This window comes from Myotis nattereri (genome assembly GCF_964212035.1).
Source record: "Myotis nattereri genome assembly, chromosome: 17".
Taxonomy (NCBI): Eukaryota; Metazoa; Chordata; class Mammalia; order Chiroptera; family Vespertilionidae; genus Myotis; species Myotis nattereri.
In genome coordinates, this window is record NC_138092.1 from 51,300,194 (window position 1) to 51,322,340 (window position 22,147).

The following is a 22,147-nucleotide window of genomic DNA, read 5'->3' on the forward strand; positions in this document are numbered from 1 at the left end:
CCCTGCCCAGCCCCGCTTGGAACCCCCCTGCTTGTTCCCTGGCTCATTTCTCTCGCTCCCCCTCGCCCCTGAAGCTCTGGCCACAGGGGCTGCGGTGGCCCAGCCGGCCCCTGCACTGACTCACGGCGCCCTTCCTCTCGCTCCTGCGGGCATGGCAGCCTCCAGGGCACATTCCTAGGCTCCTGTCCCTGTGGACCTGGCCCGCTGTGTCCCCATCACTCAGGGTCCTGGTGTCAATCGCTGGACTTAGCTCACAGTTGGACCCTCTGTTTGTGGTGCCTCGTCCCCCATCAGACTGCGTTTCCTGGGGACGAGGAGTCCATGTGGTCAGCGCACAGCAGCTGTTTCATCAACGCTGAGTGAAGGCCCGCGCTCTGCAGGTTGCGATAGAAGTCCGGTTGTGTGCTAGGTGGTGCCAAGGACGCCTCTGGTATTCAGATACTTAACACTTAAATATGGGTGCTTGGCTGCTAGTGCAACGGCCTGTGGGGTTAACGCCTTGTGGCAGGTGCTGGCGAGAAGTGTCCTCAGGGAACTCGGAAGTTCAGACGAGTGAGAGCAAGTAATTCTGCTGAGAACTCAGGCTGCACAGAACAATGGATAACCTAATTGAACGGGTTGGCAATAAAATACAGATTTTAAGTGGCTCTGGAGTCAGATAAGCCTGGCTTAGAATTCGTTCATCATTGTGACCTGGAGCCAATTATTAACCTCTCTGAGCATCAGCCTTCTTATCATTCCCGCCTCCTAGGCTCGCCATTAAGTGAGCTAATACATGCTTAGCACACTAAGCTCTGAGTCACTGTAACTACTGTTTCACTGTTGAAGGATCCGTTAAAATGGGCAGATCTGGGGGAAGCTGGGGCTCCTGGTGAGGGTGGGGCCGGCATTGACAAAAGGAAGGAGGCTGGGGAACACGCCTTGCTGAGGAGGAAGCAACAGCAAGTGGAATTTAATTCAGTAACCTGGCAGCCAAGAACATTTGATCAAAGCTGCTGGCCCGGGCCTGTGGAAACGGTTGATTTTAGGGTCAGGAGACCCAGGTTCGAGCTCTGCCCCGTCTGACCGCGCCCTGGAGCCCCAGGCTCGGTGTCCTCATCTGTAAGGAGGTGCCGTCTCCCGCACCGCTGGCCCGTTCACTGAGGAACGTCCCTTTTCCACCGCGTTGGGCTGGACCCCCAGGTCCTTCTCAGCAGTTTGCCGAGCAGCTATTTCCAGCACGTGAACAGGCTCCTGGCTCCGGGGAAGCTCCTGGACATCTCTCGCCGGCTGGTCATCAATGTTCTCCGGCCGCACTAAGAATCCTGGACTCTTGGGTCACCGAACATGAGTGTTGTACCAGAATACCCATGTCGATATGGAGTGGGTTGCTTTAGAGAAACCCACTGGTCTAAATCATGCACAGACCTCAGGCCGTGGGCTGTGAGGTAACAATAATTAACGTGCGTCCGCAGGAAGCTCGCATAAATTCAGTGACGACTGCAAAGGCTGTTCCTGTGTGTTCACCGCTAACCGCTCTGGGTTTCGTTGGGTTTCAGATCTGAAAGTTCACCTGCAGACCACGGATTACGGCAACTTCTTGGCTAATCAAACGAATCCTCTCACTGTTTCCAAAATCGACACGGAGATGAGGAGGAAGCTGTGCGGAGAGTTCGAGTATTTCCGGAATCACTCCCTGGAGCCGCTGAGCACCTTCCTCACCTACATGACGTGAGTGGCCGCGGGGGCCCTGGGGCCCTGCCGGCGCGGGCGGGCGGGTTCTAGACCTTTCCTGTTGCTCTCATGTCTGAATGCGTCCCGACCTCAGCTACTGCGGGGCTCAGGGGCCGCATCCCACGGTGAAAAACCAGACTTCAGCGTTAACAGTGTGACTGTGGTGGCGGCCCCTCGGATAAGGCTTGTCTTCCATTTCCTTGTTTCAAACGCCCAGTGGAGCTGATGGGGAAAGTGTGTGCTGCTGGGACTGGCGGTGACACCATGACATCTTGGGGTCACTTGTGGTGGCGCTGAAATACCACAGATTGTTCTTCAGGCCACAGCTGCCCTTCCCGGTCCCCTCCCGACGGATAAGGAGCCCCAGCGCAGTTAGGAGTGTCTGTGTTTATCCTTCTCTGTCACCAGTGGTCACAGCCTTTCAATGCAAAGGCCCTTCTTCTAAAAAATGCTGAGCCCGGCCGGCGTGCTCAGGGGCTGAGCATCAACCTATGAACCAGGAGGTCACAGTTGGATCCCCGGTCAGGGCACATGCTCAGGTTTAGGGCTCAATCCCAGTAGAGGTTGTGCAGGAGCAGCTGATCAACCATTCTCTCTCATCATTGATGTTTCTCTCTCTCCCTCTCCCCACCTCTCTGAAATCAATAAAAATATATATATTTTAATTAAATCTTTATTGTTCAGATTATTACATTTGTTCCTCTTTTTCCCCCCCATAACTCCCCTCCTCCCAGTTCCCGCCCCACCCTCCGCCCTCACTCCCCACCCACTGTCCTCATCCATAGGTGCACGATTTTTGTCCAGTCTCTTCCTGCATCTCCCACACCCCTTTCCCCCCCAAGAATAGTCAGTCCATTCCCTTTCTATGTCCCTGATTCTATTATAATCACCAGTTCATTCTGTTCATCGGATTATTTATTCACTTGATTCTTAGATTCACTTGTTGATAGATGCATATTTGTTGTTCATAATTTGTATCTTTACCTTTTTCTTCCTCTTCCTCTTCTTAAAGGATACCTTTCAGCATTTCATATAATCCTGGTTTGGTGGTGATGAACTCCTTTAGCTTTTTCTTATCTGTGAAGCTCTTTATCTGACCTTCAATTCTGAATGATAGCTTTGCTGGATAAAGTAATCTTGGTTGTAGGTTCTTGGTATTCATCACTTTGAATATTTCTTGCCACTCCCTTCTGGCCTGCAAAGTTTCTGTTGAGAAATCAGCTGACAGTCGTATGGGTATTCCCTTGTAGGTAACTGAGTTTCTTTCTCTTGCTGCTTTTAGGATTCTCTCTTTGTCTTTTGCTCTTGGCATTTTAATTATGATGTGTCTTGGTGTGGTCCTTTTTGGATTCCTTTTGTTTGGGGTTCTCCGCGTTTCTTGGACCTGTAAGTCCATTTCTTTCACCAGGTGGGGGAAGTTTTCTGTCATTATTTCTTCAAATAGGTTTTCAATATCTTGCTCTCTCTCATCTTCTGGCACCCCTATAATTCTGATGTTGGTACGCTTGAAGCTGTCCCAGAGGCTCCTTACACTATCCTCGCATTTTTGGATTCTTTTTTCATTTTGCTTTTCCAGTTGGGTGTTTTTTGCTTCCTCGCATTTCAAATCATTGACTTGATTCTTGCGCTCCTCTGGTCTGCTGTCGGGAGTCTGTATAATATTCGTTATTTCAGTCCGTGTATGCTTAATTTCTAGTTGGTTTCCCAACATAACATCGAGGGTCTCATTAGTTTTCTTGTAGATCTCATTAAGTTTATCGGCGGCTTCTAAACAGTTCTTGAGAGACCTTAAAAGTGTGGTTCTGAACTCTATATCTTCCATTAACAATTTTGTCCGGTTTCTTTGTCTCCGCATTTTGTTATGCTTTCTTGGTGCACCCCCTAGTGGTCTTTGTGCGCAGTCTTGTAGTTAAGCCTTGATTGTTGTAGCTAATACCAGGGAGGGTTTGACCTCCAGGCCAAGTGGCTGTGAGAATCAGCTGTGTCTGGAGTGAGAGAACTTCTGTCCTCTAGGGAGGTGCTAATCTAGCCTTTGCCTGAGGCTATCTGGCAAATGCCTCTGTGCACGGCTTGGGCGGGGCGGGTCGCACAGGATCAACAGGGTGGGCCGGAGAGAGCAGTTATGGCGGCTCTCAGTCCTGTCCCCAGGGGCTCTGCCTCTCTGAGTCCCAGCAACGGCTGCAAACCTCAGAGAGAAAGCTGCACTCGCTCTGACCGAAGCCAGACAGTCCTGCTTCTCCCGTTTGAGTCTGGGTCCCTAAAGACTCGCCGGTATCTGGAGCTCAGAGTCTGCGACTCCCTCCCGATTGAAAACGCCAACCACGCCCTCCGCCGCCAGCCCGCTCCGCGCACTCCGCACCTCAGAATTTGACTTCAGCACTGCGCCTCCTCTGAGTGTCCGTATGCGTTTCTCTTTCCTCCTAGTTGTAGGACTTCCACTCAGCCAGCGTTCCTGTGGTTCTGGGTGATGTCCGTTCTGTCTTTTAGTTTCACTTTTGAAGTAATTGTTCAAGGCAGCAAACTCCGGCGTTAACCTATGTCGCCATCTTGGTTCTCCCTCGGATCACAATTCTTGGTCCAATAAAAATATATTTTTTAAAAAAACAAATATATATATATATATATATATATATATATATATATATATATATAATATATATATATATCCCCAGCTGGTTTGGCTCAGTGGATAAATCATTGGCCTGCAAACTGAAGGGTCCCAGGTTTGATTCCAGTCAAGGGCACATGCCTGGGTTGCAGGCTCAATCTCCAGTGGGGGGTGTGCAGGAGGCAGCTGATCAAAGATTCTCTCTCATCACTATGTTTCTATCTCTTTCACCCAATAGTAAACATGCTTTCATTAGTCCAGTTACTAAATTATATCCAGCACTCAAAACTATGCCCCCTCCCCGCCCCGGCTCAGTGGCAAACAGGGAGCCATGGTCGGCAGCAGCTGGACCGTGTTGCGTGCGTGCAATGTAGACGCCCTGTACAGCACTATGAATACGAGGCCAGGCCCTCGACGGGCTCAGAAAGGCATAAATGAAAATCTCCCTCGCCCCCGACTGGATGCCTCTTTGTGTCCCTGTCCGGAATAGGCAGTATAGCCACTGGGTGTCTGTGGAATCCACGTTCACTCCTGTAATCAGCAGCACGTTACAGAGCTAGAAAAACCCTCCCAGACACCTCGGAATTTCATGTTATGCGGCCTGGTGTGTTGGCGATTTCTTAGCCAATATGTTCGGGGTAAAAACCACCAAAGGCCAGTCCCACAGCTAGTGCTGCTGTTGGGTGGCCGGTGCCACGTGACATCAGCAACATTTGTGTTGGAGGGTTTAGGTGTTGGTTTAATGTCGTGGGTGTGGGAAGGTGTGGGTTGCCATCTCTACAGCAGTTCCCTGAGTGGGTTACAAGATCTTTCCTTTGCTCTCCCTCACCGTTCTGGTTAGGCATCCATGGACCACCAGGGGGCATGACTGATCACAGGAACCCCTTCTCCAAAGCACTGCACTCCCCCTCAACTGTTCCCGGAGAGATTGGAGCCTCCTGGACTCTGCTGCTGAGCCAGATGGCCCCTCATTTGATCTTATTGGCTTTATCCTTTTCATTTACTTTTTAAATATATTTTTATTGATTTCAGAGAGGAAGGGAGAGGGACAGAGAGATAAACATCAATGATAAGAGAGCATCATTGAATAGCTGCCTCCTGCACACCCCGCACGAGAGAGAGCCTACAGCCCAGGCATGTGCCCTGACGGGGAATCGAACTGGGACCCCCTGGTCCATAGGTCAACACTCAGCCCCCGAGCCTCGCGGCTGGGCTTTCTCTTTCTAATGAAAAAGAAGAACGTGTACTTTTTAAAAAAAATTTTATTTCATTGTTTAAAGTATTATAGATAGAAGTACATGTGTCTCTTTTTTTCCCCATTGACCTTCCCTGAACATGTACTTTTTATTTTTTTTAAATATATTTTATTGATTTTTTACAGAGAGGAAGGGAGAGGGATAGAGAGTTAGAAACATCGATGAGAGAGAAACATCGATCAGCTGCCTCCTGCACACCCCCTACTGGGGATGTGCCCGCAACCCAGGTACATGCCCTTGACCGGACTGGAACCTGGGACCCTTCAGTCCGCAGGCCGATGCTCTATCCACTGAGCCAAACCGGTTAGGGCAGAGCCTGTACTTTTTAAGAGTTGGGTTTTTTTAATGTATTGGGGTGACACTGGTTTAGTAGAATTACATGGCTTGCAGGTGTACAATTCTATAATATATCATCTGTATGTTGTCCTGTGTGCTCACCACCCCAGCCAGGTCTCCTTCCATCGCCATGTATCCCGCTTTATCTTCTTCTACTGCCCCCGGCCCCTCCCCTCTGGTGATCGCCAGGCTGTTGTCTGTGTCTATGAGTTTTTTGTTTTGTTTTAACTTAAGTAGTGCTTTCTACAAACCAACATTCTCATAATCATTAAATGTATTACTTTTTGTTAATCCCCACCCAAGGATATATTTTTCATTGATTTTTAGAGAGAGTAGAAGGAAGGGAGGAAGAAGTGGGGAGAGAGAGAGACATTGCTGTGAGAGACACATCATGAATGCACCCTGAATGCACCTGAGCAGGGCTGGGGATTGAATCTGCGACCCTGCGGTGCGAGAGTGATGCTCTAACCACAGAGCCACACCAGCCAGGGCTATTACATTTATTTATTTTTATTTTTTAATTTTTTTATTGATTTCAGAGAGGAAGGGAGGGAGAGAGAGATAGAAACATCAAGGATGAGAGAGAATTATTGATTGGCTGCCTCCTGCATGCCCCATGGGGGATCAAGCCTGAAACCTGGGCGTGTGCCCTGACCAGGAACCCACTGTGACCTCCTGGTTCACAGTTCGATGCTCAACTGTTGAGCCATGCTGCTCAGGCTATTAAATTTATTTGATGTCCACAACAGCACAACAACCCCACCAGGTGGCACTAATATTACTGACATTTTAGAAATAAGGAGACAGATAGGACTGTATGTCAGTACCCAGTTCCCAAAGACCAGAGGCCAGAGGTAACCACTCATAAGTTTATTGCAGATCTTTCCAAATTTTTTTTGTAAAAAATAGAAATATGTGTGTATAAACAAAGAAATATAAATATGTGTATATATACAATTATACATACACTAGGGCAGTGGTCGGCAAACTCATTCGTCAGCAGAGCCAAATATCAACAGTACAACGATTGAAATTTCTTTTGAGAGCCAAATGTTTTAAACTTAAACTGTAGAGGTAGGTACATTGTTATTAACTTAATTAGGGTCCTCCTAAGGCTTAGGAAGAGCCACACTCAAGGGGCCAAAGAGCCGCATGTGGCTCGTGAGCTACAGTTTGCCGACCACGGCACTAGGGGACCAGTGCACAAATTCGTGAACCTTGAAAGGAACTGTGGGCTGCGAGGCTGCGGTGAACACAGGGGCAGGTCTCGGCCCATCCTCCGCACCCCCACCCGGCCCCTCCCACCGCACCCCTGGTCCTCTGTCTGCCAGCAGCCCCACTCCCGCTGCAGCTGCTCCCATGTGCTGACAGTGCAGGCCCACACCCGCTGACAGTGCAGAGCGACTGGGGCCGGCACCGCCAGCGGGTGTGAGTGGGGCCAGCGCCGTCAGCAGGTGTGAGTGGCGGCTGCTGCCCTGATCACCCTCAGGAGCAGGGGGAGGTGGAGAAGCCCTCAGGGGCAATCGGGGCCAGTAGCTGCCACTCACACCTGCTGATGGCGCCAAGCAATCGGTACTGGCACCAGGCACCAGCAGCAGGTACAAGCGGTGGCTCTGGTGCCGGCAGTGGATGCAAGCAGGATGGGACTACAGCATGTGGGACAAAGAATTTTCAGTAACCACCAGAGGCTTGCCCCAATGACAGCGACCAGCGCCACGCCTTGGTCTGGCACCCCTGCTCACCTGCTCCACCATCCCTCCATAGCCAAAGCCTGGATGTTCCACGCTCTGAGGTCTGCTGCTGACGCCTGCCATGTTCCACACACAACCCCTGGTGGTCAGTGCACATCATAGCAACTGTTTGTTTGGTTGTTCCACTGTACAGTCTATTTCAGCCGTGGGCAAACTCCGGCCCACGGGCCGGATCCGGCCCGTTTGAAATGAATAAAACTAAAAAAAAAAAGACCGTACCCTTTTATGTAATGATGTTTACTTTGAATTTATATTAGTTCACACAAACACTCCATCCATGCTTTTGTTCCGGCCCTCCGGTCCAGTTTAAGAACCCATTGTGGCCCTCGAGTCAAAAAGTTTGCCCACCCCTGGTCTATTTGCATATCAAGGTTCTATATATAGACTAGAGGCCTGGTGCACAAAATTCGTGCACTGGGTGGGAGGGGGGCTCCCTCAGCCCGGCCTGTGCCCTCTCACAGTCCAGGACCCCTTGCTCCTTACAGCCCACCTGCATGCTGCTCCTTACTGCTAGGCTTGCTGCTCCTTAACACTGCCGCCCCTGCGCTCGCCAGCCATGAGCCCTGCTTCTGGCTGAGCAGCGCTCACCCTGTGGGAGCTCACTAACAACCAGGGGGTAGCTCTTGTGTTGAGCATCTGCCCCCTGGTGGTCAGTGCACATCATAGCGACTGGTCAATCTTTTTTTTTTTTTTTAACAGAAGGGCTTGACCACAGGTGCCCTGGCAGTGTCAGATGATCCCTCAGAATGAGGCCAGACCAATCCCGAGGGGCAGGTCCCTGGGCCAAGTGTCCAGGAGCTCAGGCAGCCACAGGGGGCTCTTTTATTTTAATATATTTTATTTATTTATATTTTGTTTTTTGTGACTGGTCATTCTTGTCGTTCTGCCTTAATAGTCGCTAAGGCTTTTATTATAGAGATAGTAGGTTTCATTGTTTGTTTTAGAACAAGGAGATCATATTATATGTATCACATAATTCAATTTGTCTTTTTCATGTACTCTATGAAGAGTTTTCTACATAGATTATACAGAGCTATCTTATTCAAGGCATATATTGTGTTCCATTGTGTGGGCTGTGCCATCACTTATTTAACCGTTCTGCCTTTGCCCAGCTAGGTGGTTTCATTTCTTTGCTATTTCATTTAATGCTGCAACAGACTTCATTGTACATATATCAGGCTTCCTCGAGCCAGCACTTCTTTGGGATGGATTCCCAGCAGTGAAATTGCTCTGTCAAAGGATATGCGATTTTTGATTTTGATAGATACCTGCACATGCTCTCCTGTCCTCTCGGCTGCTTGGTCTTTCCTGAGCATAAGAAATGCGATTCTCTCAAACCTGTCACGCTGGTGTCTTGAGTGAGGCAGGTGAGAGCTGCCCATTCTGTTCCTAACGGGGTGCAGGCAGGTGACGGTCAGCACTCCGCGCTTACCCCTCTGACGGGCACGAAGAACTGCTTGTTGGTGTTCCCTATGAGCCACCTAATGTCCACAAACGTGGCCAGGAAAGGGCCACCTTGGAGCCATCTCCTCGACGGGAAAGGGTAGAAAAGGCAAGGATGAGGCAGTGATGACCCCAAAAAGGGGTCGGGGGCAGGTGCCAGGGAGCAGTCAGCTCCTTCACTTCTGCTTGCCCAGCGGGCACCAGAGTTCACCCGACTGTCCCCACAGAGAGAAGGTGTGTAGCCGATTGAAAAGCATCATCGCGTTCGTGTTCAGGCCCCTTAGAGGCCACAGATAGCTACTGAACAAAGACCCGTCTTCACGGATATTAGAACCAGTACAGATGGCAGGCGTTCTCTCTACACGACTCTATTTGAGATGAGCGTGTAAAGGGACTTGCCCAAAAGCAGTGGGATTAGTGCTACCTCCTCGGATATGTAGTGAATATCTGTGAGTAGATGAGCTAACTTGTCCTCTTGTTCACCGTTGTTAATACCAATGTATATCGAAGATTCATTTCACCCTGGGATAAATAGAAATGAAAAGTGCAGAGAGAAAAAGTCACTTCTAGCGGGAGACACTTGGAAAGCTTAATGAGAAATGTGGACCAAATGTATTTCACACACACCCAGTCCTTCCCATGAAAGATGGCTCCTGATTCTGCATGTATGTCCCTGTCCCTGTATGTACCTCCCACATGGACAAGTGTGACTGGCAGACGGCACGTTGTCCTGGTCCTGGCACCGAATTGTCGCCGAGAATGCGGTTGCGTGTTGCAGACCCAGCCTCTCAGGTGGAGGGGACCCTGTAGCTCAGTCCTGAGAGGGGGCGGGGCGCGGGGGGTGGGGGGGGGTGTCACGGAGCCCTAGGGATGGTCTGCTGTGGCCACGGAGTTTGCCAGCTGCTTGTTGTCCGGTCCCCCCTAAGGGACGCCCAGCCGTCCTGAGGCCTCCATGTGACACAGGGGCAGGCCTTTCATGTGTCAAAGCAAGCATCAAGGATGACGACTAGCTAACCAGCAGCATTTCAAGTTTAATGAACACATTCCCCAAAAGATGACACGAAGCCTCCTAGAGTTCACACGTCTCAAAGGGAACAGCCTATAAAACAAGGACCACACAAGGGTAACTCTAGGGCTACAAGATGCAAAACAGGGTGGTGACAAATGTCATGAAATGGGCATAAGTCAGACTTTGAGCGAACATTGCCACAGGTAACATGGTTCATGGTCTGTGGGCATTCCGGTCTTCACGCTACACCCAGATCGACAGCCCTCATCTTCTATGAGCAGCAGGTGAGTTTAGCAAGGATTCTACTGACTAGAACTAACTGTAAAACACAGAGATGTAGAAATCTGAGGCTGAGCAAGGAGCATAAACAGGGCAGATCTTTTACACGGGAGATTGTGGGGCTGGTCGTTTTCTGCTCCTTTTCCTCCACAGTCCTGTTTACAGGAACTTCTTGCTCTGGGACTGTGGGACCCTCCTTAGCCAAAGCCCCTGCCCATGGCTTTCCCGTGTGTGTGTGTTTGTGTGTGTGTGTGTGTGTGTGTGTGTGTGTGTGTCCTGTGCCCCCAGGTGCGGAGACGCCCCTCCAGATGAGGAGGCCGCTGGTGCGGAGCCCGTGCGCCCGTCCTGTCTCAGGGCCCGGCTCCTCCGTGGGGCAGCTCGGGGTCACGCACCTTCCCCGGGAAGCACCGTCCGGCCTCTCCCGTGGGTGCGTGTGGCTGGGTGCGTGTTCCCCTGATGGCCGTGCCTTCCTCCAGGTGCGGCTACATGATCGACAACGTGATTCTGCTGGTGAGCGGCGCGCTGCAGAAGAAGTCCGTGCGGGACCTGCTGGGGCGGTGCCACCCGCTGGGCCGCTTCTCGGAGATGGAGGCCGTCAACATCGCGGACACGCCGTCCGACCTCTTCCACGCGGTCCTGGTGGAGACGCCCTTAGGTACGAACGTGGGGCCGGCGCTGGCTGCCTGTGTGGTCACTGCCATTGGGAAGTGTGCCCCCATGGCACCGTGTCCCAGTGAGCACAGCACCAGTGGAGAGGGTGCTGGGAGCGGGGGGGCCTGAGGAGCCGTCGGCCCAGCCCTCCTTCCTCAGCCAGACAGGACGCCCCTGCGGTCACCTCGCAGGGGCCACCAGGAGGGAGCGGCTCAGCTCCAGCGCCACCCGCTGTGCCCGACCCGGCAAGCACCGCAGGCCTTGTGGCTGGTGGAGCCCTCCCTTCCGAGGTGCAGTTTAGAATCAGCGCCTCCCCTTCCTTGTAGTCGCCGGTCTGCACAGGCTTCCAGAGGGCAGGGCGCGGGTGTCGGGCGCCCAGGAGTCCGTTAGCCCTGAAGGCACGGAGATGCCACCGGCGCTGCCCACGCGTTGTTGTGAGGAGGTCTGCACAGGAGCGATGCCCTGCTGATCATTTGGCAAAATAGTCACCATTTTGGACAAAAGTTTTAGAGAAAAATACATGTGCCATCAAGTGCCCGGTGCTGCGGTGCAGGTCCCGGGAGGGAGGGGTCTGGCACGGACGCCGTGAGCCTGAGCGGCCCAGCCTGTCCCACCAGGCGCGTGGGCAGCTCGGTGCCCTCAGCCCACTGCAGAGCTCTGAACGCGAAGTAAGACGTAAATAAGTACAACTCCGTGTCGGCACAGAGTAAGGGCATGGGAGGGAAGTGTTACCACTGGGTGGTGGGAGACGGCGGACGTGAGCCTGGACGCGGGCGCTGCCCACGCTGGGCACCCACTAAGCCCGTGAGCCGCGTGCTGCGCCCGCGCAGCCGTGAGTGCCTAAGGGGCGGTCCGGGCGGTGCCGCGTGGCCGTCCTGCCGGGTGAAACCCCCGTGTCCTCCTCGTGAGCAAGGCGGTGCGTTCAGGAGACTCTCCGCTTGCAGTCTGCTTTTCACTGACTCACCTGTGGTGACTTCTGTTCCAGCGCCATTCTTCCAAGACTGCATGTCTGAGAACACACTCGATGAGCTGAACATTGAAGTTCTGCGCAATAAGCTGTACAAGGTAACTGCTGTCTTTACCGCACACACCGTCCTAGCCAGGGCTCTAGTCAGACGCGATGCCCACCCCCCTCCCCACCCCCCGCCCCCCATGCATGGCGAGGTGAGGCGAGGCCTGTTGGAGCATGCGTGTCAGCTCCCCCGGCAGGAGGTGGCTGAGAGGAGGTCACAGCCCATGCTCTGTGTCCCCAGGCCTGGCTGGAGCGTAAAGGTGGCGATGGGCAGGTGGACAGGCAACAGCCGGCATTTACAGGGCGCCTTCTGTTAGGCAGAGCTCACCTCTGTCCTCCATTCTGTGAGAGTCCCGGATGCCGGCTAACCTGTCCCACAATTGTCACACTGACAGTGGGCAGCGTACCAAGATGACCAGCTGGCGGGGCGTCCTAGGTGCCACTCGCATAATCTGGCCACTGACTGACTGAACAGTGCCGCCCCATCCAGGCCTCTCTGTGTAACAGGCGCTGAGTAAGCTCTGTCCTTGCACTTGGATGACCACAGCGCCTTCAGAGCAGCTGAGTGGACGTGGGCGCCACCCTCTGTGCAGCACGCCCTGCTGCAGCGCAGGGTCCTCCCCGAAGCACTGCATTGCAGGCATCGTCCTGGTTATGAATATGGGCTACAGGAGGCTCCCTGACACAGCCAGCGGAAGGCCCTGTCCAAGCAACGTAGAGGCACTAACCCACTCTACCCAGCTAAACGGTGTGGCTCCTCTCCTCAGACGAGACCGGGGGCGTGGGCTGAGGCGACGAGACCAGGGGGCGTGGGGTGAGGCGACGAGACCAGGGGGCGTGGGGTGAGGCGACGAGATCAGGGGGCGTGGGGTGAGGCGACGTGGTGAAGCAGTTCCCTAGTGAGTGCAGTGTGGGCTCGGGCCCAGGGGCGGTGACTGCAGCCAGGCCTGCCTTCCACCCCGTGCTCAGAGCCCCCGTGCGCCTCCTGAGAAGGGACCAGAGCAGGAGTCTTTACTGGGCTGTGAAAGGGCTTGGAGGGCTTGGCACTCTTGGTAGAGGAGCCAGAACAGCCAAGTGAGGTCACCGAGATCCACGCAGAAAAGCGATGGTGAGTGGTTTCGAGGTGAGATAAGCACAGCTGTGCTCTTTCGTGGAGGCCCTTCTTCAGCCTGTGCCACGGGCGTTAGTGTGAACACTTCCCCATCGACTCTCTCCCCTGGGAGAAGTGGTTCGACTCCAGGAAAGCGCTGAATACGCCATGAAAAGCAGATCTAGACATGTCCCCAAGGAGCAGATGGTCACCCTGTTGCTTTATGGTCTCTTCCTTTCCAGTCTTACCTGGAGGCGTTCTATAACTTCTGTAAGGACCATGGTGACGTCACAGCAGAAATCATGTGCCCCATTCTCGAGGTGAGAACGCGTCCGTGAAGCGTTCGTGCCAAACGTGTGCTCCCACGTGTTTCATTTCTGTCATCGGACGGATGCTGCCGTATCGCAGAAGCTCCTTTATCTAAAGTGAAGCGAGCAATGCGTTTTGCTCTCTGTATGTCATTTGATCTCTTCCGTTAACAGTGGTATTTTCTGGCCCTGGCTGGGTAGCGACATCAGTTGTGGGTTCGATTCCAGGTCAGGGCACATACTTAGATCGAGGGTTCTCCCCCTAGTTGGACATATAAGGAAGGCAACAGATCTCTCTCCTCTCTCTCTCTCTCTCTCTCTCTCTCTCTCTCTCTCAAATCAGTAAAAACATATCCTTTGGTGAGGATTCAAAAAAAAGAGTGATTTTCCAAGTTTCTTACATTGAAGAGTTGTTTTAGATTTAGAAAAGAATAACACATAACGATGTGATCGTGCTTGCTGTATAATTTTTCATAATTAGTGAAAAATTAGTAAGCTATGGCAATTACACGCTATAGGAATCAGAAGGACCCCCAGCTTCCCCCCAGCGAGGGGACATGGTCCCTGTAGAAGCCCTCCCCTGAAGGCCGCTCATGCACCCAGCGCGGGGGGAGGGACGGGGGCGGGCTCAGCACTGGCTTCTGCTTCTCTGACAGGAGCTATTATACATCTTAACTCCCTTTGTCGTCAAAGGGGAATCTCATCTGTGCCCGAGACCTCTTGTTTCAAACATCACCACAAATGCTTGGAAAGCCAGGCACTGAGGGCCTTGGGCATCTGGGCACAGTTGGCATTCAACGCAGCCTCTGGCTGGCTTCCTCAGACACTTGGACTTAAAAATTAATGTATAATTTAAATAAATATGTAACTTACAATAAATATGTAACTTAATTTTTATTGATTGTAGAGAGAGAGAGGGAGAGGGAGAGGGAGAAGGAGAGAGAGAGAGAGAAGAGTAACATTGATTAATTGTCCCACTTATCTGTTTGTTCATTGGTTGACTCTTGCATGAGCCCTGAGTGTGGATCGAACCTGCAACCTTGGCGTATCAAGACAACGCTCCAACCAACTGAGCACCAGCCAGGGCAGGATAGAATTTAATTCTAAGTTATACTAGTCTATTCTGGGTTTAGAAAACCCTGTGAAAACAATTTTTATCCAAAGACTACCTTTCATCATTAGGTTATCTCTTGCTCTGACTTCATGGGTGGGCAGATCCTTGAATATGGATCGATGGCTTCTGAATTCAAGAGAAACCTGAGGAGAACTACCCTTTAGGCAAAAGGGCGGCGGGGGGTGGGGGGGGGCACCTGAATACCTTCCCCTGCACGTGGCGTAGCGCACGGTCCTGAACGGCACCTGGCGGCATTAGTTCCCCTAAAGCAGCTCACCCCCCAGCGTCACAGCTAGAGACACTGCCGCCCCTGTGGGAACGGAAGTGAACAGCCTGAGAGAGTGTGTCACTGGCCACTCCAACAGGTCTTTTCCTCGTCTGTTCCACCCAGAGGGTGGGGCTCGATGAGTAAGGAACTTTTTAAGGTGCATGCAACGTCAGGACTTCTGGTCCCATCACACACATCAGCAGCCTGGTGACCCGGCGAAGCGCTGTCCCTTCTTCTCCTGAATTTAACTACTAGCCGCGCTCGAAGCAGCCGCGTCGTCCAGGGCTCATAGTGTCCGCCTTCCTAATTCCCATGGCGTAGAAATGGTTCTTACACTTCACACCAACAAAGTGGAATCGGAGTCACGTTGAAACAAAAGGTGTACAGCAGCACTGGGACCAGCCGACACTCAGTACGTACCAGATACTGTCCTAAACGTCACACACATGGGTTCCCCTGGGCTTCAACATAGCACAGAGATGAGCAGTTTAGCGTCTATTTTTCCAGAGGGGTAACCGAGGCACAGAGGCCTGATGTCACAGTTAGGGGAGGCCAGGATGGGAACTCGGGCATCCTGGCCCCGGCTCCAGTTCCTACATGTTCATCCGCCTCTGCATTAAGTGCACAACCCTTACCCACAGGAAGGCTGAGCTATGAGCAGGATCACAGCGCGTGGGCTGCAGGGCCCCAGAACCCCCCGAGAACGGTCTCTTGGCAAGGACCGAGTAGGACTGAACGCAGGCTGTCACTGGGCCGGTGGGACCGGCTGCTGAGTCCCAAGTTCTCACAGCCATTTCCTGTCCCTTAACCTACCACGCTAGGTTAGGTTTTTCTCAAGCTGCGATAAAAACAAAAATCCATTTAACTGTCTTCATACATTTATGTGGAAATATCAGTTACATGTGGCATGCGATTATAATGTTTTTTAAAATATATTTTTATTGATTTCAGAGAGGAAGGGAGAGGGAGATAGAGATAGAAACATCAATGATGAGAGAGAATCATTGATCGACTGCCTCCTGCACGCCCCACACTGGGGCTTGAGCCCCAACCCAGGCACGTGCCCTGACCCAGAATCGAACTGTGACCTCCTGGTTCCTAGGTCGACACTCATCCACTGAGCCACACCAGCCGGGCTGATTATAACGTTTCTTGATGTGACCAGATTTGTCAGGTTTATAGCAGCATTAGATCACGTAACCTCCCCTTTATCTCTGTAGTTTATGACGTTCTCACGCATGTGGTCTCGTGCTCTCTCGTGTGACAGGACAGACTCACAGGTGGAGGGTGTTACCTGGGCTTGCATGCGAACATTTGACTGAATTTCAAGACTGTGACTTCATACAGAAAGTTAGCTTGTGTCCAGGGCACCCTCGCTGTCTGTGTGGCTAATGCCACAGGACACAGAGCCCAGAGCATGCCGTCTGGTCTCCTGGTCAGTACACAGGTGACAAGCCCAGCCTGCTTCCAGTTCTCGTCACTGTCCTCCGCGGCCCTGGGCCACCCCAGCTCCCTGCCGCTGTCCCCCAACCTGCTCCCTGCGCTGCCCCCACCCCTGCTCCCTGCGCTGTCCTCCACGGCCCCTGGCCTACCCCTGCTTCCCCCAGATGTGAACGGGCGAGAACGGGTGTCCTGACAGCCCAGCTCTAACTGGGGTAGCTGACAGTGACTTGGAAGGAGTCCCAGAGTGCAGTCACCTCCTGCAATGGCAAAAGGCTGTGGCTTCAGAATGAACGGGTGTTTGTAAGGAGGCTGAGGAAAAGGACCGGACTCTGACGTACCTGCACCCACAGGCGCTGCTCGTGTGCCCTCCAGCCAGGGTGTGGGACGTGGACGGTCAGCCTCTTACAGTTCCCATTGCATCTTCTCACCCCCGCAGGCGGGAGGGAGCCAGGCAGAACAAGGGGAGTCACCAGCTACTGGGGTCCAAGGAAATCATCACCGGGAGGGGAACTAGCAGGGCTTCCTGTGAAAAGGGGGTCTGTGGCCCCTCAAACGCAGGGAGGATCTCAACAGGTCGAGTTCTGAGTGGAGCCCATGCGGTGCAGGCTGCGGAGACTGTTCCAAGGGGAGAACACAGACGTGGCTGCTCAGTAGCGCTGTCTGGGGCGTGGCCCTCTCCTGGCGCAGCCCGAGCCGCCCTGCCCTCCCCGCCCCCCCACCCTGAGGAGGCGCACTGACGACCTGCCCATCACCCCACTCCACCAGGCGCCATGTGGAGGTTCCGTTGCCGTGGACCGCCCTCTGGCCCATCCTCCCTCACCATGCGAGGCCTGAGAGTACACGGGCCGGTGCTGTCCTGGGCCCGAGGCAGCTGCCTTCGGCTCCAGATAAGGCGGCCCGGCCTCTGGCCGGCTGGGAGGATGGGAGGTCTGGCCGCCAGGCTCCTCGCCCCGGCTCCTCGCTGTGGCCTCTGGGTTTGGGAGGGGCTGTGAGCGGAGGCCGCCCCAGGAGAGCTGACGGGCCCACCCGACACCTGCCACGGGTCGGGCGCTGGACATTCAGATTGAACGTGGACAGGACAGGCATGGCCCCAGAGGGTCTGGTCTCGAGGGGAGAGAAACCCAGGCAGATTTTTAAATGACGGGTCACGTGCCGGGCAGGGGCTCGGGTACTGAGAAGGGTTCCCAGCACCGGCGCCGGGAACAGCCGATCTGGGCTGGGGTGGGGGTCGGAGGAGGAGGACGGGAGGAGGAGGACATGGAGACCAACGGGAGAGAAGGACAAGGTGCGGGTGCCCTGGACGCCCCGCGGCCGTCTGCCCGGCGCTTCGCTCAGAGGAGAGGACAGGTGAGCACACTCGACCCATCGCCCCACAATGAGGAACCTGAGCCAGAGAGCAAGATCAGCTGCTCCGAGTCAAATAATTCTTAGCTACAGAGTTATATTTACTGCTATTTAACCTAAAAACGACAACACCCACCTGGCCGGTTTGGCTCAGTGTATAGACTCTATACCATAGAGCATCAGCCTGCAGACCAAAGGGTCCTGGGTTCGGTTCCAGTCAAGGGCACATACCCTGGTTGCAGGCTCCTCCCCGGCCTGGGCCCTGGTTGGGGCTCGTGAAGGAGGCAGCCAGTCGATGTGTTTCTCTCACATCGCTGTTTCTCTGTCTTTTCCACTCCCCCTAGGGCTCTGTCTCTAGCCTTGAGCAGAGGCCGGTCTCACCGCTTTCTCTCTTGCAAATTCAGTTTGAGGCCGACAGGCGAGCTTTCATCATCACCCTCAACTCCTTCGGCACCGAACTGAGCAAAGACGCCCGGGAGGCCCTGTACCCGACCTGTGGCCGGCTCTACCCCGAGGGCCTGCGCCTGCTGGCCCAAGCGGAGGACTTCGAACAGATGAAGAGGGTCGCGGACCACTACGGGGTACGTACATGACCGGTGCCCCTCGCTCTCGTGGGCCCTGGACGCCGCACCCTCCCTGCGGTGCCTCCCTCCCGGAGGGCTGTGAGGTGCACAGGGATGTCTCTGTGACCATTGGGCAGCACGGTCCTCAGGAGCTGACACAGCGATTCCCTGGGAACGGCGTCCAGGGAACGTGAGCTCACGTCAGAGCAGGTGGAAGAGCCGACCCAGGGGCCCTTCGAAGCGGCTGGGTGAGCAGGTGAGGGGCCCCTGGCTGTGCGCCCCGGCTCTGGGGGACAGGATGGAGAGGCCCCACCTGCCGCCTGCAGCTCAGGTCCTCCTCCTCCCAGCCGCTCCTCGCTCCTCTAACTCAGCCCTGCAGGCGGCTCCGGACTGAAGGACCTGCCCATCTTTCCCGGGGCTCCCTGGACGCCTCCGGGGACCACAGGAGGCGGAGGCTGTGCCCAAACCTCTGCAACACCTGCTGTGCCCCAGGGGCTGTACGCGGACTCTCTGAACCTGGGCTCCCACCCCCGCACTTGCAGTCCCACGGGGCGCATTCCCTGCGCCCCAGAGTGAGAGCTGAGCGTGGAAACGAGCTCCCACACCCCCTGGCCTGGGGGGGCTGCGCTCGCCATGGGCTCCGCTACCATCCCACCCGCTGTCACTGGGGAAATTTGATGTTTCCTCAGGAGGCCTGAGAGTTACAAGAGCATGGCCTCCGGGGATAGGCTTTTAAATAGATGCCGTTTCTGTTTGCTAGGAGCCATATACATTTATGAGAAATGAGAACTTGTTACAAAATAGTCTCTCCTCTATTTCTAAGGTTTACAAGCCCTTGTTCGACGCTGTGGGTGACGGCAGTGGGGGGAAGTCGCTGGAGGACGTGTTTTACGAGCACGAGGTAGGACCCGCTGGGCATGGATGGCTGTGCCCGCTCCTTCCCCGCTCTGAGGTTAACGTCTTCTCACGTGGGCTGTGCGTGAGGGCTCCGCCTCACAGCCGTGGTCTCAGAGGGCGGCCCCTGTGCAAGCCCCTGTGGGACGGAGGTGCAGAGCGGGCTGGGAGGGAGGCGGCCTGAACCAGGGCCCAGCGTTCTCCACATCACAGCCTGCCTGTCGTCACGGGCCAGCCCGGTGGGCGCTGCCCTCCGGGTTTGTCTAGGGTTAGGAGGCAGCTCGGGCACAGCTGTAACACGTGGGAATTATTCCTGCGGAATTCCACGGAGGGTCCGAGTCACGGTTCCCTAAAAAGGCAGAAAGGTCCATGGGTACTGAGCTGCTCAACAGAAGGACTTGTTTCGTTTGTTATATTTTTTACCAGCAATATCCCCTAGTCTAACACATCTTTCTAGCGCGGTCCATTCATTTCTCCAAGCCACCGGCCCTTCCACTGCAATTGACTGGGAGCCACAGAGAGCCCTGGGATGGACCCTGAGAACCTGTGGGCGGCACAGGCCGCAGATAGCGGACCGGCTCCTGTCGGCCCTGCTCTGAGCGCCCTCGCGGCCCAAGGGGCATCAAAACCGCCTCCATCTCGGCCCTCTCTCCTTCCCTCCATGGGGACAGAATTCGGAACGGTCCCATTTCCGACTGCCCCAGTTCAAATGTTTTTTTGAAAAATTTCTTTTATCTCCCTTCTACAGAGAAAAACACAAACAATCACCCTGTAAGTCAGGTTGCTGCAGAGCGTTCTAGAAAAGCTCATCAGAGCTGAGTCTGGACGCCAGGGGCTGGGATGCTGCCCTGGAGGGAGTTAGGCAGCTAAAACCTTCCCAAGCTTTTAAGGCTGTGGCCAAAGAAAATTGCTTTCCCTGAATGCGACAAGCCCACAAGCCAGATGCCAAGTAAATGTGGTCCCAAAATCACACACAGACACACACACACACACATTCAAAAACTCACACAGAGACACACACACAAAAAAACACAGACACACACACAAAGACACAGATACACAGACACACACACATACAAAACAGGCACACACATGCAGACACACAGGCATGCACACATACACATAGACACACACATGTAGACACACACACAAAGACACAGACACAAAGACATACACATGGACACACACATAGACACAGACATACACACACATACGTGCACACACACAGGCCCTAGGAGTCTGCTCAGAGTGCTGCTGAGATTGGCAGATTGCCCTGTGGGCCTACAGACTTGCTCTAAACTCCTGGTGTCCACATTGACTGTTCCAGCACAGCCAGTCTGCCGCCTCCTACTGGGTAGCGCCTGTGCTCCGGGCGAGCGGACGGGGTGTGCTCCGAGCCCTCACTGGGCTGACGGTGCTCCGCGCCCTCGCTGGACTGACGGTGCGCTGTGCCCTCGCTGGGCTGACGGTGCTCCGCGCCCTCGCTGGACTGACGGTGCTCCCGCCCTCGCTGGACTGACGGTGCTCCGTGCCCTCGCTGGGCTGACGGTGCTCCCGCCCTCGCTGGACTGACGGTGCTCCCGCCCTCGCTGGGCTGACGGTGCTCCCGCCCTCACTGGGCTGACGGTGCTCCGCGCCCTCGCTGGGCTGACGGTGCTCCCGCCCTCGCTGGACTGACGGTGCTCCCGCCCTCGCTGGACTGACGGTGCTCCGTGCCCTCGCTGGGCTGACGGTGCTCCCGCCCTCGCTGGGCTGACGGTGCTCCCGCCCTCGCTGGACTGACGGTGCTCCGTGCCCTCGCTGGGCTGACGGTGCTCCGCGCCCTCGCTGGGCTGACGGTGCTCCCGCCCTCGCTGGGCTGACGGTGCTCCCGCCCTCGCTGGGCTGACGGTGCTCCGCGCCCTCGCTGGGCTGACGGTGCTCCGCGCCCTCGCTGGGCTGACGGTGCTCCGCGCCCTCGCTGGACTGACGGTGCTCCCGCCCTCGCTGGGCTGACGGTGCTCCCGCCCTCGCTGGGCTGACGGTGCTCCCGCCCTCGCTGGGCTGACGGTGCTCTGTGCCCTCGCTGGGCTGACGGTGCTCCCGCCCTCGCTGGGCTGACGGTGCTCCGTGCCCTCGCTGGGCTGACGGTGCTCCCGCCCTCGCTGGGCTGACGGTGCTCTGTGCCCTCGCTGGGCTGACGGTGCTCCCGCCCTCGCTGGGCTGACGGTGCTCCGTGCCCTCGCTGGGCTGACGGTGCTCCCGCCCTCGCTGGACTGACGGTGCTCCCACCCTCGCTGGACTGACGGTGCTCCGTGCCCTCGCTGGGCTGACGGTGCTCTGTGCCCTCGCTGGGCTGACGGTGCTCCCGCCCTCGCTGGACTGACGGTGCTCCGTGCCCTCGCTGGGCTGACGGTGCTCCGTGCCCTCGCTGGGCTGACGGTGCTCCGTGCCCTCGCTGGGCTGACGGTGCTCTGTGCCCTCGCTGGGCTGACGGTGCTCCGTGCCCTCGCTGGGCTGACGGTGCTCTGTGCCCTCGCTGGGCTGACGGTGCTCTGTGCCCTTGCTCAGGTGAAGATGAACGTGCTGGCGTTCACCAGGCAGTTCCACTGCGGCGTGTTTTATGCGTACACGAAGCTGAGGGAGCAAGAAATGAGGAACATCGTGTGGATCGCCGAGTGCATCTCGCAAAGGCATCGCACTAAGATCAACAGCTACATCCCGATTCTGTAACCTGCCCGGGCGTTTTCATTAACCCTTGGGGACTTCCCCTACCATTTGTTGTGTTAAAACCAAATCTAATAAAAGTGTTTTACTCCTGCTCTTCATACTTCTCCACGGGCCCAAATACCAGGTGTCTGTTTTACTGTTTCCCCCTCACCTGAGGATGTGCTCAGTGATTCTAGAGAGAGAAGAAGAAAGAAAGAAAAACATCGATTGGTTGTCTCCTGCATGTACCCCAAATGGGGAATCAAACCCGCAACCTGGGTATGTGCCTGACCTGGGTGCATAGGACATGCTCTAACCCCTGAGCGGCCATCCGGGGCCTGTTTTGCTCTTTAACTGTCGGGTCCTTCCATCGCCCA

At 54.9% G+C, this 22,147-nt stretch overlaps 1 protein-coding gene across 1 annotated transcript in view; it reads left to right on the forward strand.

The window, feature by feature from the left end:
• The window catches only part of ATP6V0D2 (ATPase H+ transporting V0 subunit d2), a 30,182-nt gene extending 8,276 nt beyond the window's left edge, over positions 1–21,906 (forward strand). Inside the window, exons 2-8 of the mRNA XM_081111036.1 lie at positions 1,539–1,710; positions 10,872–11,050; positions 12,032–12,111; positions 13,391–13,468; positions 18,030–18,206; positions 19,012–19,089; positions 21,633–21,906. Coding sequence (XP_080967162.1) covers positions 1,539–1,710; positions 10,872–11,050; positions 12,032–12,111; positions 13,391–13,468; positions 18,030–18,206; positions 19,012–19,089; positions 21,633–21,794 — 926 coding nt within the window. The 3' untranslated portion in view covers positions 21,795–21,906. The remainder of the gene's footprint in view (positions 1–1,538; positions 1,711–10,871; positions 11,051–12,031; positions 12,112–13,390; positions 13,469–18,029; positions 18,207–19,011; positions 19,090–21,632) is intronic.
• The last annotated feature ends 241 nt before the right edge of the window (positions 21,907–22,147 follow it).